Raw genomic sequence first — 18807 nt, forward strand, 5'->3', positions numbered from 1 at the left:
GATAGGGGCAACTATCACCTTTCTAAACGTGGCATTGGTTTGCGTGGGCGTACTTTGGTTCGCGAGTAAAGGGCCTTAGAAAGTTTGTTTACAAATGCTGATGGGAAATTGTCTCAGCTATAACTTTGCACAAGGTCAATTTTCAGTCAATCGTCAGTTTAAATAGTTATTAATTATTTAAGAGACTGGTAATCTTATGGCATGATCAAGCAGCTGTTTTGTGGGCAACACTGTATTGTGCAGTGTGACATAGTAGCCATGATTTTTGTTAACACCAATTTTGCCTTCTGAACAGTTGATTTTGATTGTGCATAATCATAAGACATTAACGACTTGAATCATTCGTAACTTTTGTTTTTTGCATTTCATCGAAAAGTGGTCTTGAACAAAGTTGCAGTTATCATTTTTTAAAGCAGAGCGATATGGTGAATTTTTAGATAGATATGAACTGAATAATTGGTTTTCCCATAGTAATTTCCATATAAACCTCAAATGGTTTGTCAGTTTCTTACTAAATGAACTCAAATTTTGGAAAGCTAATCAGGACCCAATTTGGAGCTGTTTGCGCACTGTGGAGCGAAAATTTCAAATTTTGCATCAGTGTAATGCTTATGCTCTCACAAATTCTGTTTACTTTCCAATTTAAACAGAGTCAGCTTAAAAAAGCATAGAATACAGATGCAGTCCGCATCGTGCTCTCTTGCCGTGTGGATCTATTTCCTCTTTGCTTAAGGAACTGTTACTGCTACCTAAAGCTACAACAAATTTAAACAGCACTTGTATAACTTGAATAATGCTCAAAGCAATTCAAATGGTAATATTCTGTTTGATTATTATTATTATTTAGCTTTATTTAGGAGGCTTTCAGCCTTAGGCTGGTTCGCCTCCAACACCATTCTGTTTGATGATTGTTCTGCAGGTTATTACACTATTCAATATCCAAGCAGCCCAACATGCTTTTTCTCAGCAAAAAATCCCTCAAATGATTCAGGTGGACTTTGTAGCTGATGGGGAGCAATATCGAACATTTATGGAATATAACTTTGATCCAAATATACCTTTGCAAACCAAAGATGATGTTAATTATGCTCTTGAATCTCTGACTACTTCTATAGTTGAAGCAAGAGCTGCCTCAGTACCAAAATGCGAGGTTGAATTCGATTAAAAGACGACGATCTTCAGCTCTTGATCCGTCTGAAAAATGTCCGTAGAAGGCAATATCAAAGAACACGCGATCCTACCGTGAAAATTATCTGGCGGGATTTGCAAAAACAAATTAAAAAGGGATTTTCTGCCCTGATGAACAGAGCTTTTGAAAATAATGTTCCGAAATTAGACCCGAGTTCCAAACCCTTTTGGAAGCTCACAAAAAACATCAAAAGCCTATTCCAGCACTTAAAGAAGGTGGTAAAATTTTGATCACGAATTCAGAAAAAGCTCAGAAACTTGCTAAACAATTCGAGAGTTCCCATAATTTCAATTAAGGTCTTTCAAGTCCTATTGAGAATCAGGTTGCTTGGTATTATCTGCATATTTTCTCTCAGGAAAATATGTTTGATGATTTGGACGAAGTAAGGTCTATAACTAAAAAGTTTCATAATATGAAAGCTCCAAGTGATGATGGAATTTTTTATGTCCTCATCAAAAAACTCCCAGAGAGTACCTTGTCTTTCTTGGTACAATTATTTAACAGATGTTTCCATTTGGCATATTTTCCTGATTAATGGAAAAATGCATAAATTTTTCCAATTTTGAAGCCGGATAAAAATCCAGCTGAAGCTTCTAGCTACCGCCCAATAAGTTTGCTTTCTTCAATAAGTAAACTTTTTGAAAAGATAATTTTGAATAGAATGATGCTTCACATCAATACGAACTCAATTTTTGCAGATGAGCAGATTGAATTTCACCATGGGCATTCAACTACTGATCAACTCTTAAGAGTTACCAATTGAATTCGTTTAAACAAATTTGAAAGCTACTCAACTGGAGTTGTTCTTCTAGACATTGAAAAAGCATTCAACCGTGTTTGGCATGAAGGTTTGATTGCTATATTGCAGTCCACTCTATATAATGAAATTAGTTCAAAATTATTTAACTGATACAACTCTGCAGGTAAATTATCAAAATTCCTTATTTGAACAACTAATTATTAGAGCAGGATTTCCTCAGGGTAGCATTCTTGGGCCTATATTGTATAACATTTTCACTTCAGACCTCCCTGATTTGCCTCAGGATTGCCACAAATCTTTATTCGCTGATGACATAGGCATTTCCGCTAAAGAAAGAAGTCTTCGTGTTATTTGCAGCAGACTGCAGAATTTACAGAAATGGAAAGATTTCTCCCAACGCTTCCAAAACTCAACTTATAATATTTCCACATAAGCCTAGAGGTTCCTTTTTGAAACCTAGTAGTAGTCACATAGTCACTATGAACGGAGTTCCAATTTTTTGGTCAAGTCAAGTGAAATATCTTGGATTAGTACTTGACCAAAAATTAACTTTTAAAGACCACACTGAGGGCATTCAAGCAAAATGTTACAAATACATAAAATGGTTGTATGTTCTTATAAACAGGAAATCAAACTTTGCCTGAAGAATAAACTTCTTATATTTAAACAAGTTTTTAGACCGGCCATGCTTTATGCTAGGCCAATATGGTCTAGTTGTTGCACTACCAGGAAAAAGCATGGACATTGGCATCGACATTTGCAAATTTAAAATTTCATAAAATTCGTAAAGATCAGCAAAGCATCCAATATAACAGCTAAAGGGTGTCCACGGTTAAATTGCATCACTTTAAAAAAGCTGTAACATTTTGCCATTTGGGTTAATATTAATGAAATTTTGAGAGAGATGGCCTCAGCGTGTATTATTTACACTGCGTGAGTTTCATTGTGAAATTTCTAGTAGTTTTGAAAAAAGATTCGAAAGTTCAGTGTGTGCGCGAGAAAATTTTGCACACTCACCTCAACAACCAACATCTTTAGTACCGAGCCATCGGACAGATGTTGGGAATCCAACAATCTACTGTTTCTCGTGTCATAAAACGTTTCGGAGAACGTTTAACTGCCGATCGGAAGCAAATGAGTGCAAGAAAAAGCGTTCCGTACTGCGTTGAAGATCACAAGCGAAAAAACTGCACCTGACAAAAAGTTTCGTGCAGAAAACCGAGAAACGAGCAGGACTACGTTCATTCAAGGTTCAGAAAGCACCAGACCAGGATTGGACAGCTAGAATGCGGGCACGTAAACTATGCACACAAATGTTGACAAAACCATACTGCTGTATCATGGACGATGAAACATAAGAAAAAACGGACAAATTCCGGGAAACTAGTATGTGACTGCGAAAGACAAGTTCGATGTTTCAGAGTCTCTCAGGAAACAGCAAGCAGGGTTCCTTCCATTCATTTTGGCTAAAAAAATGTTTTATAAAATTATGGAATAATAAGATATTATAATAATATTTTGTTTGTGTAAGCAACAAGAAAAGATTGTGGAGTTTGTGTTTGACACATAATACCAGCCAACGTTGCTGCATGAGAGTCGCAATAAGCGATTTTGTCATTTATCTCACCCACTCTTCACTCTTCACTCTTCGCGAAGAGGCGATCAGAAAATCGCTCATTGTGGCTCTGTCAAAGCTAAATTTGCAGGTTTTATGTGTCAAACACAAACTTTAAAAATTTGTCTTGTTCCTTACACATACAAAATACCATCATAATATCGTATTATTCCATAATTTCCTAAAACATTTTTTTAGTCAAAATGAATGGAAGGCACCCTGACAGCAAGTGTCGAAGTTCCCCAAGAAATTCATGATTTGGCAAGTGATTTGTTCGTAAGGAAAACGGAGCAAACCTTTCGTAACAACTACAACCGTAAATGGCCAAGTCTGCATGAATGAGTGCCTAAAGTAACGACTGCTTCCGTTTCTCAAATCACACAACGCCTCTTGTCACTACTTCAAGGACGTTCTGGAGTGGTACAATACGAATGGGGTCAATTTCGTGCTGAAGGATTTCAAATCCCCCAAACACACCGGAGTTGCGGCCGATCGAACTCTGTAAGCATCCTAAAGTTGTCCCTACGGAGCAGGAAATGTTGAAATCATGGTTGAAAGCAGAAAAAAAAAATGTTGATTCAACCGTTGTACAAAACCTTATGGGTGGAATAAAGAAAAAATTTCGGGCATTTGATTTTGGTGAAGAAGTAGAGTAAAATAAAGATAGGTAAAACAAGCTTATACTATATAGTATTACATTCCCTGCAAATTTAATGACAATCGGTTGAGAGACTTATTTTGGGCGAGTACTTCTAAGTGGTGCAATTTAGCTGTGGACACCCTTTAATCATGCAGAACGGTGGAGTCTTCATAGCTTTTTGAGGTCTCCGAAGTCCACAATAGTTTTAACGTCCTAAGATTTTTTGAAGATTTTTTAGTCTTGCACAAATTGTCAAGATCGAGTACTTAGATGATTCGATAGCAAGATTTTTTTAAAAGATTTCTAATTTAGACAAAATTGTAGATCCACAATCGAGATTTCGAACTTGAAAAATATCGACGATTCAATGATTTTGAAAAAAAAATGAGTACATGGAAAACATGGAAATCTCTTCTCTCTGTTAGGGTTAACTACCCCATTTCCGGCCTATTAAGCACAACCCGCACTTAGTCTTTCTTAATCTAGCGCAGCTTAGCACCAAACGGAATGTTATTATTACTGATGGGTTTCAAATTTATTTACCTTTCCGTACGTACCGTAAGATTTGATAAAGAGAAACAAATAGTTGAGATATTGTCAAAAGTCTAACACTGCTTCTTGACGCCAAACTCGGCCAACGAATTCTAAACTCGGCCTAGAGTATTGAAACGCCAATGAATTCACTTCGGCCTATCGCATGAAGATAAAACATGATTCGGTCGGAGCGCTTCTTTTGTTTTTGGGAATAATGAGTGCAAACCTTCCTATCACGCGTTCTCATTGACTTCGTTCGGTAGCTTATTAACTAAAGTATTGTACCAAACGCATAATTGACTTGTTAACTCTGAAATCATGGATTTATTTGAAGTTTTCTGCTCGATAGGTCCAAAATGAGCGATTAAGCCGAAGTAGTTCTCTACCCTACACAAGGTTCTAACGGGGTTAGTTTGATCCCCATATAAGCTGAACGTTCTACTGTCGTGAATAAACTTAGTCAGTTTGGACAAAATTACCAACTCTAAATTCTAGCATTCTCAATGATTGTACAAGCACTGCCTTACTGATTACTTAAGCCTTAGCTTGCTTAAACTCTACAGCTACAGTTGTGAAGATAGCAGCTATTACATTTCCCAATCATTACCGTGATGATTACTACTGTCAAACTTTCTGATTGCATCTAATGAGCAGACACCATAATAGTGTTGTTCGTGTTTCTGTATGTAGATACGTTCCAACTGCTACTTTCTAATGTATTCGTGTTCTGTGTATAATGTGTACTGGATGGTGAATCTGTTGAGTGTTCCCGAGTATCATGGTTGAGTTTGTGGAATTGAATGGTCATATTTCAAGCTAATTCGTTTTGGTTTTAATCCGTAGAGGATACTTTATGGAGGATCTAGTTCAGTTTTGTCAACTATTTGAAGAGGGGATAAAGTACAATCGTAGAAGAAACATTTCCATACAACCAATTAGGGGGACACTGTTCTCAACATCTATGGGGAGCAACTATATGGGGAAGATAAGTGACAACTCAAGGAATTCGAGATCATCTATGGCAGTGGAAGTTCGATACCAATACTGATCGGAAACGAGGGCTCATTTCCCCCCAGTGGGGGAAGTGATTTGCTATTCTTACATCTGATGTCTTCATCACTGTCATAATGATTTCACAAAATTCAATACATTGAACTGTGGGAGCAGGGGAGGATTATCATGCCTTTCTGTTTTAGATTCGTGATCAGTAATAGAGAATTACGGTTTGAAGTTTCCAATTATTTCCTTTGAAAGGCATGATTTTTACTGTAAGGCTTCCTACGATGGAAACTCACATCGAAAAGGCAAGGTACACATCTGAAGGGAAGCTGATTAGGGGTGGGAGGGGATGAACACACATACGGGGAAGCGGGAACGTGGCTCGGGAGCATTCGATCAATTGTTGTGGCTTACCAGGAAAACGACCTCATGGGAAAACAGGGAGGGGCTGGGGATACAAACAGGAACAATTGGGACGGGAAGTGCAGAAAGCGGTTCTCATACTTACCGCGCTCACTTTACGGGCTTTTGCAGTGCCAGCTGCAGTAGCTGTTGGTGCGGTTGTTCTTGTGATTTCGCTCACCGACTCCAATCCTTCGCTGCGGATCGACATCTTCTCCTTGTTGTTGTCGTCGTTGCCCTTCTCCTGGCCTACGAACAGCTCGTAGCTGTGGCAGGAAAAGTCCGATGGGCTCTTGGCGATCTCCGGGTTGGCTGCGGCCGCCGCTGCCGCTGCATGGGCCTCGAGTTTGGCCGCTTTCGCTGCAGCCGCCTCCTCGGCTTCCTGCATTGTTGCGAGTGCGGAATTGGGGAATATAAATCAGATACATATTAGAGCCATGAGCTTATAACAATTGCTTCGGATTGAATCGACTTGGGATTCAAAACATCCAACCACTTTCGACAACATATATTTACACAGCTCTACATAATGGACACGTAGGTCCTGATCAGCGCTGATGACTAGCTTAGACTGTTTTAGCAATACACGTTGGCGAAGAGCGATTAAACACGGACAAACACTTACCACACAAATGTTCGACATAACAAATGATTTTATTTTTTTCGCATTGTATGTTTTATCGCACACAACATATCATTCAACCACACATACATACATACAGTGAGCAACGCCACTCATACCTAAATCAACTAGAAGATTAAAAACTTTATGAAACGAAAAATAGAAATGAATGATGAAATTTTGATTTAATGAATGACGACGAGAAAAGTTTCAATCTTTGTTCGTTGGATTCTATGAAAGGATTTGCTCATGGTTTTCGTTGTCAAGATTGAAGTCTTCGCTCCGAATCGTTAGCAATCAACTTTGATGCGATGACTGAGATGTGCTCCGTTGTTGTTGTTGAATATTTCTTTGCCTATCATTCACCACCGACAAGTGCCATTTGATTTTCAAGTATGGCTTAAATTATCAACTTCTAAAAAAAAATATTTTGATCATTCTATTCAGACTTCAGATTTGGGACACGAATCGAAAGTTCAACCTTCGAGATCCTTAATCAGCCAAATGTCTGTTGGTTGTCAAAACATTTTCAAAAGACACGCAATCATGCCCTGAAATGCAATCATACTTGATTGATTTTGTTTCTGTTCTCCTCAAACGATGCACTTCATCGGTTAAAGTGGCTGATCAACGACAGAACACCACTGCTGGAATCCCACCTGGACCTGATAAAGATAATGTTGTTTTCATTGCTGTTACACTCATGATCTGTACTAACCAAAGATTTAAAACTACGGACAATTCTGTTAACGATAATGCGATTATCATCATCAACTGTTGTCACTGGAGATAACCCAAATCACAGAGAACAGACATCCAAGTCAAATTCCTAAAGTTTGTAAGAAATTTAACTGCTATTTTGAGTAGACATTTGAAACTAGAAATATCGTGGTGGCCATTTCCCCCCGGAGGCTTTTCGAATTCCTGGAAGGACGGATACAGGGTAAGCAGTGTTAAAATCATACCACATTGACCACATAACTCGATTGATTTCCGTTGTCTCCCTTTTTATGGCACAGACCTGTTGGTCCATATTAGGATTTCCGTTGTTTTGTCTTGTTTGCATTGAACTGATTTGACAGTTCATTTGAATACACGGTCAATAAGGTCAACCCAAATTTTAGTTCAGTTTACTCATTAATCGCACAATGCACAGTGGTCCAGAATGCAGATTTAGGTGGAATGATATGTTAATGAAATTGAAACTTTAGACTAAAAGTCTCTTCTACACAGCTGTTCCTTATAGATACGCCCTCATTTTTATGACAATGAATTCTAGGGTGGTTCCTATTATCATTAAAATCAAAAATCTAACTTTTTTGTTTGAATAAATTAAGGTACACATTCTTGGGCAAAGTTATAGCTGAGCTAATTTCAAGCAACTTTGTTGAAAATAACTTTTTTGTATCTCTTAAATTGGCCGATTTAGAGCTATTTTCTTATATTGAGTTAGGGTGGCTCTTAAAAAAACAGTTTTTTTGCTCTTGTTTTCTTATTTCGAATTTCTCAGCAAAGGTGTCTTCAGATAACTTTTAGATCTTACAAGACAGCAACTTTCTAGACGGTCGGGATTTGAAGATAGCAGTAGATTTAGCTTCAAGGTTAGATTGTTGAAATAAGTGGGCTTTGAAAACCAATTAATGATTGTTGGACCCATCTTACTCTAACATTTCGAGTTGTGTGAAAATAATAAATGGCTGATAAATACTTAAATGCTTTGCTGAAAAACGGTATACTCCTTTACGACGCTGAAGTTTTACTGGCTTATTTATCCAGCCGGAACATCGTAGAACTTCAAAATCTTTATTCGATTTGGAGAGCGTTTACACATTTAACGTACACAGCATCACGCAAGACGGTCATCACAATTGGCATTATATCGTGGACAAGGGCAAGTGGTCCATGCTTCAGTTCTCCTACCATAATACGTTCGCTGTGCATGTACGACAGTTCCTTAACCTTCAGGGCTCCCTCCATACAGTTGGCAAAGTTGATGTGCGTATCCAGTTTACGAAGTCCTTCCATGATCTCCTCTCGTCATGTCTGTAGCAAGTGAAATGAACTGCAATGTGTAGGCCTTTGTCGAAGCGACACCAATTTCCGGTCCGGCATTGACGTGCACTCCGCAGTGCGATTCACGACCGATCGAACTTCTTATCGTATTGATGATTCAGACGATCAAAGCTCCACGCTGTTTACAGTGACACAAGTGCCATCAGGGTATCAGCTGTTTTAACTCGGTTGGTATGCTCAATGACAGCCGAAGCATCCGATGCGAAGAAGTATTCGACTTCCTCTCCAGGATTGATAAAGTCCGAAGTGTTATCAGCAGTCGGTTCAAACTGAATATTTCCCGTTGATCCATGACGAAGTCCCTTGCCGTAGATAATCGGAACATGGTTTGTGGCTAGACAGGTCTTCGCCTTGATCCCATTCTTCTTCTTCTTCTTCTTCTTCTTCTTCTTCTTCTTCTTCGCCTTTCAAGCTTATTGCATATCGCATATTAGCTTATTGCGTGCTCTCAACTTAGTGTTCTAGATGCACTTCCACAGTTATTAATTGAGAGCTTTCGATGCCTGTACCATTTTTGCATTGGTATAATTTTGTGGCAAGTTCAATCATACTTCTATGCCCAGGGAAGTCGAGAAATTTTCCAACCCGAAAAATTCCTAGACCGGACCGGGAATCGAACCCAGACACCTCCAGAATGGTCTTGCTTTGTAGCTGCGCCTTTACCGACTGAGCTAAGGGAGACCCTTCGCCTTGATCCCAACCAACAGTGGAGATCTCGACGAGTGACGACACATTCTCCTGGGAAGTGCTTCGATTTGAAGGTCAATGCAAAGGCACCCTCAGTTGGACGACCAATTCGATCAGTTATCTGAACGAGCAATTTGTATGTTGGACATAGAGATGATTAACCAGCTTGGCAATGGCTTCCGAATCCATATCCGAATGGAAGATACATCCGTGTAATTCCAGGAATTTCTTGGTATCCTTGTAGTTGGTTACGATACCATTATAAACTACCACGAATGAGTTGTTCTCACCCAAACGCTGATCTTAAGATATTCTGCTAATACTGCTAAGCATCCTTCATTATATTTGGAGATTTCACGATGCTCTACAGATTTATCCAGCTAGTCGGAACGTCGTTCAAAACTTCGTTGAGCATGTCGAACTTTAAGACCTGAATTACAGGCACTCTGGAGTACCTAAGATATGTTGACAATACAAGTTGTGTCCCACATGATGTCTTGAGTGTGGAGTACACCCTAGCTTAGATGATAACCCACTGCGTCGTACCCCTCGTTCTGGTGTCTAATGAATGAACATTACTCATGAGTGATAGTGGGATCGATCATAGCACGCTGCTGTTAAATGCTGATCTTGATCCATCCTCTTTCCGTGGTTGTCCGTTGGCCAGATCAGATGAACGTTGCTGCTGCTGCTGTCGTCTTGTGTGCTGTTTTGCTGCGTTCCAGTGGCGCTGGGTAAATTCTCAAATCCCACAATGAGGTCCCACAATTCTCTACTGATTTGTATGAAACAAATCGGGACATCGTACAAGACTGCTTTTAGCCTGTACATCTTCATGATCTTAACTTAAGAATAATTTGGAGAACCTCAAATACTTATTGTGGGGTTCTCCGAAGCTCTACGTGTTCAAAAATTCAGCCCAGACATCCCACAATACCTCGTTTAGCCTGCAGAACGTTAAGACCTGCATTACAAGTACTTTGGGAGTACCTAAGGTATTTTGACAATACAAGTTGTGTCCCAAATGATGTGATGAGGTCCCACAATGCTCTACGGATTTGTGTGAAACAAATCGAGACAACGTATAAAAACTTTTTTTCAGCCTGTAGAATTTCATGATCTGATCTTAAGAATAATTTGGAGAGCCTCCAAAACCTTGTTTTCCACAAGATATTGTGAGGCTCCACGAAGCTCTACGGATTCAACAACTAAGTCGGGACAACGCACAATACCTCGTTGTGCCTGTAGAACTTTAAAATGTGGAGTTCCTACGACATTTTGCTAATACAACTTATGCCTCACATGATGTTGTTAGATCTCACGCAGCTCTTTGGGTTCAAAAATAGAGTCGCAACATTGTACAATGGCATAAGATGTTTCGAAGGTCCATAAGTGCGAAGAGTTCAAAAATTCAGTCTAGGTATCAATCAAAATTTAATTGACCCTGTACAACATCAAGATTTGAAGAATTAAAGATAGTTTATTAACACGATGTTATGAAACAATGACGCCATCAAGGTTGGACAAAGTTCAGTTGGTACATCGTACAAGCCATCGTTGAGCCTGTTGAACTCAAGGATGATTGATAGATCCAGAAATATTTTTCCAACACTGCTTTATGTCCTACGACATTTTATTGAGCTCAATGAAGATCAAAGGCAGAGTTGCGACCTATCACAATCACGATCGTCAAACAGCTGATGGTAGTAACGCTTTGTACATTCCTATAAATGTGCTCGTCGAAGCTCTCTCCATGACCATCCATCAAGTTGACGAAAGAAGTAAAAAGCAACTGGTGAATGTCGTCTTCGGTTGCGATCCATCACCGATCTGCTCATTCCCGACAATCATGACACTCATCTGTGCTCGTTTTGAAGCAGTTGCTGCTTTGCTTGCTTATGTGAGTGTGTTGGTGAGTGAGCCCAACAGCTTCCGTTTAATGTTGCCTGCTTTGTTTGCAACTCACATAGTCGCACCTACCGAGACGAACTTGGAATGCGTAGGCATTGTTTTCATTTTCTTCTATCGTTTCGCTTTTTTTCACCATCGTACTGCAGAAGTATTCACTGTTTTCGTTGTGCTTTTCATCATCAGCAGCGAGTGTTACGTTTTGCTTGTGAGCAGCGACCATTACTGGTGAATGTTGTTTGCTATGGCTCTACCTCTCACTGCGTGACAAAACGTTCTATCAGTGATAGTCGGTTGATGCGTAGACGAGTGTCACGTGAGTGTCATGATATTTTGCATCACTGATCATAGGCTTTAAAATTTCGAAGTTAAGCCTGTAAAACCTAAAAATCAAACTTCAGGATGAGTTGGAGTACTTTCAATACCACGTTTCTATTGCTCCGGATTCTTGAATTGATATATGCTTTTATCAATACACGGATACATCATTCAAACTCATCATTTAAAGAAAACTCTTTGAAATCATAATTCCCTGCACTAATGAAGATTGTAAAATTTTCTGACATAGATTAGTTGTTAAGATTATTGGCTATGAATTCAGGGTAGAGGTACTTGTTAAGAAATTCAAGATTCTAATCTAGTCTAATCTAATCTAACACCAACACAGCCAGTTCATGAAAGCATCCTGGAAAATGATAAATATACCTCCATCACTTTTTTGGTCTATTTGGTATATATTGCAAAGATGCACAAAAAATATCAAAACGGCCAGGCCTACTGTGCAGCAATGATATTCCAACCCAAAACTGTCAAAATTAGTTTCGATCCTCAAAAGCAAAATAATCAAATTTATTTTGGGCAATTACAGATTGATGGAAAATTATTGACTCATGCTGAATTGATGATAATATCGAGGATAAAGGCTCTGGAATCGACAGTATTCTATGTCGATTCCAGAGCCTTAAACCTCGATATTATCATCAATTCAGCATGAGGCAATAATTTTCCATCAATCTGTGTATAAAAACCAACACTACACGTTCCACAGCGCTGTATTTGTGTAATATGAAAACAATCATTTTCCACTTGATCCTCAAAATCATCCCCACCAAGATGAAGATGAATATTGATATTGACAACAACACAACCGATAATAAACTTCTAGCCCCGAATGAACAAAAACAAATATGTTGACTTCGATACTCAGAGGTTGCCTTGATCAAGAGAATGTGTTTATGTCAAAATTCAAATTCATGCAGATAGTTGGTCTATCTGTTAAGGTTGTCTTCATTTTCAGCTAAAATCAGTGTAGAAGGAATGATTTTTATCAGCACTGAACGTGGACATCTCTTACCGTACGTTCCGGTGTATTGTTGTCTATAAATCATTTATCGTTGGGAGCATCTAGGTTAAGGCTCCTTAACATATCTAAAAAGGTTAAATGATGCTCTATTTTCTTCTAGCGGTTGTGACCTGAGCACTAACTCTTGTCCTAGCCCTATGTGGCATATGGTTATAGCGCCATTACTCGCTTCTTGTTAAGGAATTCATTATTCTGGACTTTAACAATATTTTCAAGATTCTGGCACATTGAAAGATTATCTAGATCTCGAACGATTTTTTTTTCTTTAAATCCCCCTGTCTTCAGTAAACTTTCAAGATTATGGGGTTGTGATAAATTACTAATCTCAAAACTTGTTCAAGATCCTAGACTTAGGAAATTGACATGATTCTGAGAGTTAGTAAATTATTTTGTAGGAGTTGGTCTCTGTCAAGTTTTTCAGCTTCTGGAGTTATATATTGTCAAGATTTTGGAGGTATGTTAGGAGTACAAAACCATTCAACTCTTAAAGATTTTCGAGATCTGTGACTTCAAAAAATTTTCCGTATCGCGGACATAGACAAGGAATTAATTTAAAAAAAAAATGCAGGGTCCTAGAAAAGTTGTTTTGGAGCTCAAAGATTTAGGACTTTATTTTATGGCCGACGTTTTGACCTTTGTAGTTGGCCTTCGTCAGGGGATAATGTCCCAATATCGAATGAAGAAAGCCAAGCTCAAAGGCTGCAACGTCGAACAAAACATATAGAAAGCGTTTTGATCCATCCTCAGATAAAAAATCCGATATTTCATAAATCAGTTCGAGTTCCAGTCGCTTCCAAGTGAGAATCATTTTTCCATTTGAGTAGTGGATTTTCCCTGCCCGACGCTCGATACGAATAATGCCAACAGGAAGCTTATATTGTATATGGGCTTTGCATAGATTAGCAACTGGCAACTTTTAAAAAGTTTCTTGGGAATCTTCTTTTAGGGAATCTTCAGAGAAGCTCGAAGCGTACTGTAGGAAAGGTCAAACTAAACTTCAGAGAAGGTTCAAGGGAGCATCAGAGAGATTTCGGGAAAGTTTCCAGGAATTTCAGAAAAGTCTGATGGGAAGTTCAAAAAAGCTCCAAAGGAGTCCCCATGAACTCATTAGCCAGTTGCCCACTGTGGAAGTAGAAGTCAATTTGGTCGGGGGATCGTTCAAGGAATTCCTATGGGATCATCGAAACGACGTCGTTGGCTATCCATTTGGGTCCCAGCGAAAAAAAAATTAAGTTTCACCAGAAAACAGTGTTTCACCCGATGACGTGCCTCAACGAGATCCGAAGCCGAAATCCAAAACTTCCACTAAACGCGGAAGGAAGCCCAAAATGGTTTCACCCGACGAAATTTCTATTCAGGATCCCTACCGATACTATTTTTTTTCTTAAGTGCTCATAGGGAAAACGGCTCTAATATTGGCCTATAGAGCTAAGATTGGACCCATCGCTAAAAATCTGCTGTTCATCAATTTTATCTAGAGGAACGCGTCATTGGGACGGAAATAATGGATATTTTCGGTCGCTATTGAAAATTTAGTAGGTAGCTGAATTTATTTATAGGCCCAAATTAGGGGCATTTAGGGCGACATGACATCCATTTCCCCTGTGTAAAACTAAATAAAATCCATCCTCTACGTTGAAAAATCTAAAAAAAAAAAAGTCAACAACGGAAATTCCAAAAAGTACTCATGGCATGAGTACATCCAAATATCCTTTTTTCAAAAATGTTGAAACCTTCATGGAAAGAAATATCAGATTTCGGTATCAAGAGATAAATCGAAACTCAAGGTCCTATTCCATAGATTTGTTTTCCAATCAAATAATTTCATTACTATAATTCATCGGTGGCATTTGACATTCGTCTCCACACAGGAGCACACTTTCCCTGTTTGCGTAGTTTCATTGGCATTTCCATCAATCATTGCTGGGTTATTTTTAACCTGAGTCGCATTATACCGGTTGTCGTAGAACAACACTTACTCACGCGTCGAAAAGGACAGCACAGTGTATGCCACATGAAATCAACATGCAACACTCGTCAGCACAGACATACATACATCACACAGACAGTACACAGCAAACACAGACTTAGATGATAGAGCAAGAGAGACAGGACACACAACGACAGGATGTTAAAGTTCATATCGTTAAGTGATTAAATCGCCATTAAAAATTCAACAACCTCCAGGCACATCAATCAATCCACATCGATGACGACACACTTGGGTGACTCCGGTAATAACCGGTGGCAGCCGGGAACATCCCAACCAACCAACCGGTTACATACCGATGATTTTTGTCACATCGCGCTTCTTATTTTTTGATTGATAACGCTTCCCTGAGGGGGAGGGACGTAGGAAAAGGAAAGGATTGCTGCGCTCTATTTCTTCTACAGCACACTTTGATCGATTTTTATTTTACAAAATGAAAGCGGGAAAGTTTGACGGATAAATGGATGACAGCGACGTGACACAACACAAAAAAAAAAAAACAGTTTGTGGAAAGTGATAGGAGACAACGTAAAACAGAGACGGTGTGAAGGAAAGCATAAATATGACAAACATAAAAGAAAAACATAGTTTAAGTAAGTTTCGCTCACCCGAAGCGCTTCTTCCTCGGCGGCCTCTTCCTCTTCGGCCTTCTTCTGGAGTTCGTCGTACGACATGGCGACAATGGCCAAGATCAAATTTACAAGGTAGAACGAACCCAAGAAGATAATCACAATGAAGAAGAGCATGTGCCACGGTCCAGCTGATCGTAACACCTGTTTTGCACACCACGAAGATTTTGAGGTAATTTTTTTTTTGTGGATGGTATTTTTTTGGGGAATTCAGTGACATTTGGTGGTTTTGGTGATGATTGTTGGCATTTGGTTACAGAAGAAAAAAATACAATAGAATTGATCTTTAATAAATGAAGATCGGTTATTTTTCAATGATATGGGAGTTACGAAGGAGAACTGGTATTGGGGATTATTAGGGTAATGCGGTTCTTTGGTGGGGATCGGTAAGTAATAATCATTCTCATTCACACATCGGACAGTAGATACGAACCAGTTGATATAGATTCTCCCAATAATCTTGGGTCATTAGACGAAAGGCAGATAAGAATGCCCATCCGAAAGTATCAAAACTTGTATACCCGTAATTTGGATTATCTCCATAACCTTGTAAACAAATATATCCTTCCTCGCATTGCCTTTGGTGGGTGCAGCGGGTGAATGAGAGAAACAAGTTGATTGGTTAGTACGATCCGGGGAAGTCGCACGAGCAAACGCTAAATTCAAAGTCCTACCCAGCACCCGACGAGTTCCCACAGAGAGGCGTGTCTCCAGTTTCCGAGAAGAACCAGTTGGCTGAAAGTAGAGTAAAGATCAATCAGGTCAATTAGATTCTAGATCGTGTTAGTCGGGGTGGGTACGCACAGTCGTTATTGTTGTGCCGTTCCCAGTTTATAGCCGTCAGGTTGCCCCACGAGCCGTCCATCGGGAACTCCTTGATGCACTTTTGCGTCAGTACGCCCATGTAGATCTGCAGACCCATTAAAGCAAACACCGATAACGAAAACATTGTTAAAATTATCACATCTCTGAGATTCTTAACGGACTCTATGACAGCGCCGACGATGGTCTTGAGACCTGTCAGGAAGGGAAAAAGATAATAATTAGTACAATTGAATGTGGGTGGAAATCGTTCGTTAGGGTTGGTTTGCATCGTGTGATTTTCTTGTGACGACTTGACGAGACACCTTATAGACCTATCATGCAAGTCTGGTGGCAGACCAGTTAATAGTGACTTGGTCACGTTAAGTGTGTCATATGCATATATCTTCAATTAAATGTAACTGTTGAGGAATGACATCTTCGCCCCCTTAATGAAAATAGTGTTGAAAAAATATACAAATGGACATAACCTCTTAAAACAAAGAGATAGCGATTTGCTTCCTTCTGCAAAAATGTGCATTTTCAAGACACTTACAACTTTGTAGGGCATTTAAAACATTGTAAATTCAAACAAAAAAGTAAAGGTAAAAAATTTTTTAAAGGAGTACCTTCGCAAGTTGTAACACGCCCAATATCGTCCAGTGACGGTTTGCATTCTACTTCCATAAGAAAGGACTAATCCACAAAGAAACCACCAGGACCTACCGTTTCGCATCCGATTTTGTTAAACGAATAGCTTATGCGCCACCTCGAATAAGGACCGATCGTCAATGTTTAGTTTGCCCGACATGAGACCTTACTACAGGTATGGAATCAAGAAAATTCTATCTTCCGATGCTTACCGACGATAAAAACACTAGTAAATGGAATTATGATCAGTGCACATCTGAGATCATGGATTACCATTTGTGTCACACATCATGATCAGTTACAAAAACGATATTCCACTGATATGATAACAATCGCTGCGTAATGTATTTCGAAATCTAGGAATTTGCTGTCTTCGGAAAAGTTGTTCTGCAGGACACATACCCTACAATATGGACATTTTTGGATCCGGGATATCATGTAGATGTTGAAAATCAATGTCTGCCGTCATTTTAAAATCCAAGATGGCAGCCGTTGGTCAAATGCACTATAATATGGGTATTTTAAGAACTGGGATAATGTGTATAGGCCGAAAATTTAATGTCCGTCAGCATTTCGGAATCCAATATGGTGGCCAATGCTTTCATAAAAGAAACAATCAAAATAGCAGCAAACATCGATTTCCGACGTCTACATTACATCCCAAAATACCAATACTGTAGAGGACAGTTTTTATTTCTAAAGCCAATGGCAGCAATCTTGAATTCCCAAATGGCGGCAGACATCAGTTTTCTACATCTGCATATCATACCCGTTTCTAAAATACTCATATTGTAGGGTATTTGACAGTTTTGTTTTCTGAAATCGATGGCCGCCATCTTCGATTTTCTAATGGTGCACGCTATGTCTGAAGGCACTTTTTTTTGTTACTTTCATGTACCTCAGTTTTTTCTTCACAGGAAGTTAGTATTGATCCTAAAAATCAAATCTGTGAAGGTTTTAAAATATTTCATCTTGGGTTCTTTGAGAAAAAGTGTTTTGGAGTATACTTAGCCGTTTACAAAGGCGTATAAGGACTATTGACGATACAAAATTGTTACGGATCGAAACAAATTCAGCTGAAAATGATTCAAAAGGGGATTAAAGTACTCCAAATACTAAGTTTCAAAGATACAGTAAGATTCCCTCTTCGTTACCGTAAAATATCGAAGTTTCGCCATGATCTCATAATGTTTTAATTAAAAACATAATTAAACAATGGTTTAGTCTCTAAATTTACTAATATTCAGCCATTCCATAGCAAAAAATTGTAGTGATTCTCAGAATATGGTAAAAAAGGTAATTTGTTCCTTATTGAAAATTTTATTTTGGCATTAGGATGACCATTTCAACGTTGGGGTGGTCCAAAAAATCTTTTTTTTTTATTTAAATTATTTTTTTTCAAAACTTTTGAACCACTAGACTGATATCAAAAATAAAAATATCAAATGAAAGGTAATAAAAAAACACTTGTTAGGAAAATATAAAGATATAAAAAAGCGTTTTGTATTGAAAAACATGCCTTCGATCACATTTCACAAGGGAAGCGTAAAAGAGGAAGATGTATCGCAGGAAATTCTCTCTATTATACCTGTTTTCTAACATATGGAGGTGGAGTTGTTCCACCAACGTTACCCAATGTTACCTCTTATAGAATTTACATTTCAAATTCAAATCCCTGTTCATAAGTTTTTCCATGATTTCGTTGAACTTCGATGAAATTCTTCAAACTCTCCTAATATTCTTTGAACGTCTCTGAGTTTGGCATTTCCTTGAAATTATCGGATATTTCTTAAAGTTCACAGTATTTTTCTAATGTTATTAAATTTTCCCTGTGGTGCACAGACCATCGTAAAGTTTGCAAAAATTTCCTCACGTTTAAAGAACTTTTGCAGAGCATCATTTAGCTCATATAATGTTGCTATAGTTCACAGAACTCTCTTAAAG

General features: G+C 38.6%; 1 protein-coding gene across 50 annotated transcripts in view; it reads right to left on the reverse strand.

Annotated features, from left to right (window-relative positions):
* para (paralytic) overlaps positions 1 to 18807 on the reverse strand; it is a 382611-nt gene that overhangs the window by 133151 nt on the left and 230653 nt on the right. For 46 of the 50 annotated variants that reach the window (XM_065226528.1, XM_065226876.1, XM_065226868.1 and 43 more), the window contains 5 exons: positions 16216 to 16428; positions 16086 to 16146; positions 15845 to 15989; positions 15391 to 15555; positions 6246 to 6521 (listed from right to left, as the gene is read on the reverse strand). In XM_065226528.1, the coding sequence (XP_065082600.1) occupies positions 6246 to 6521; positions 15391 to 15555; positions 15845 to 15989; positions 16086 to 16146; positions 16216 to 16428 (860 nt within the window). The remainder of the gene's footprint in view (positions 1 to 6245; positions 6522 to 15390; positions 15556 to 15844; positions 15990 to 16085; positions 16147 to 16215; positions 16429 to 18807) is intronic. The other 4 variants (XM_065226779.1, XM_065226675.1, XM_065226715.1 and 1 more) reach the window with 1 other exon arrangement.

This window comes from Ochlerotatus camptorhynchus, unplaced genomic scaffold (assembly GCF_037179485.1).
Source record: "Ochlerotatus camptorhynchus isolate MF236.1 unplaced genomic scaffold, CSIRO-AGI_Acam_v1.1 ptg000022l, whole genome shotgun sequence".
Classification (NCBI taxonomy): Eukaryota; Metazoa; Arthropoda; class Insecta; order Diptera; family Culicidae; genus Ochlerotatus; species Ochlerotatus camptorhynchus.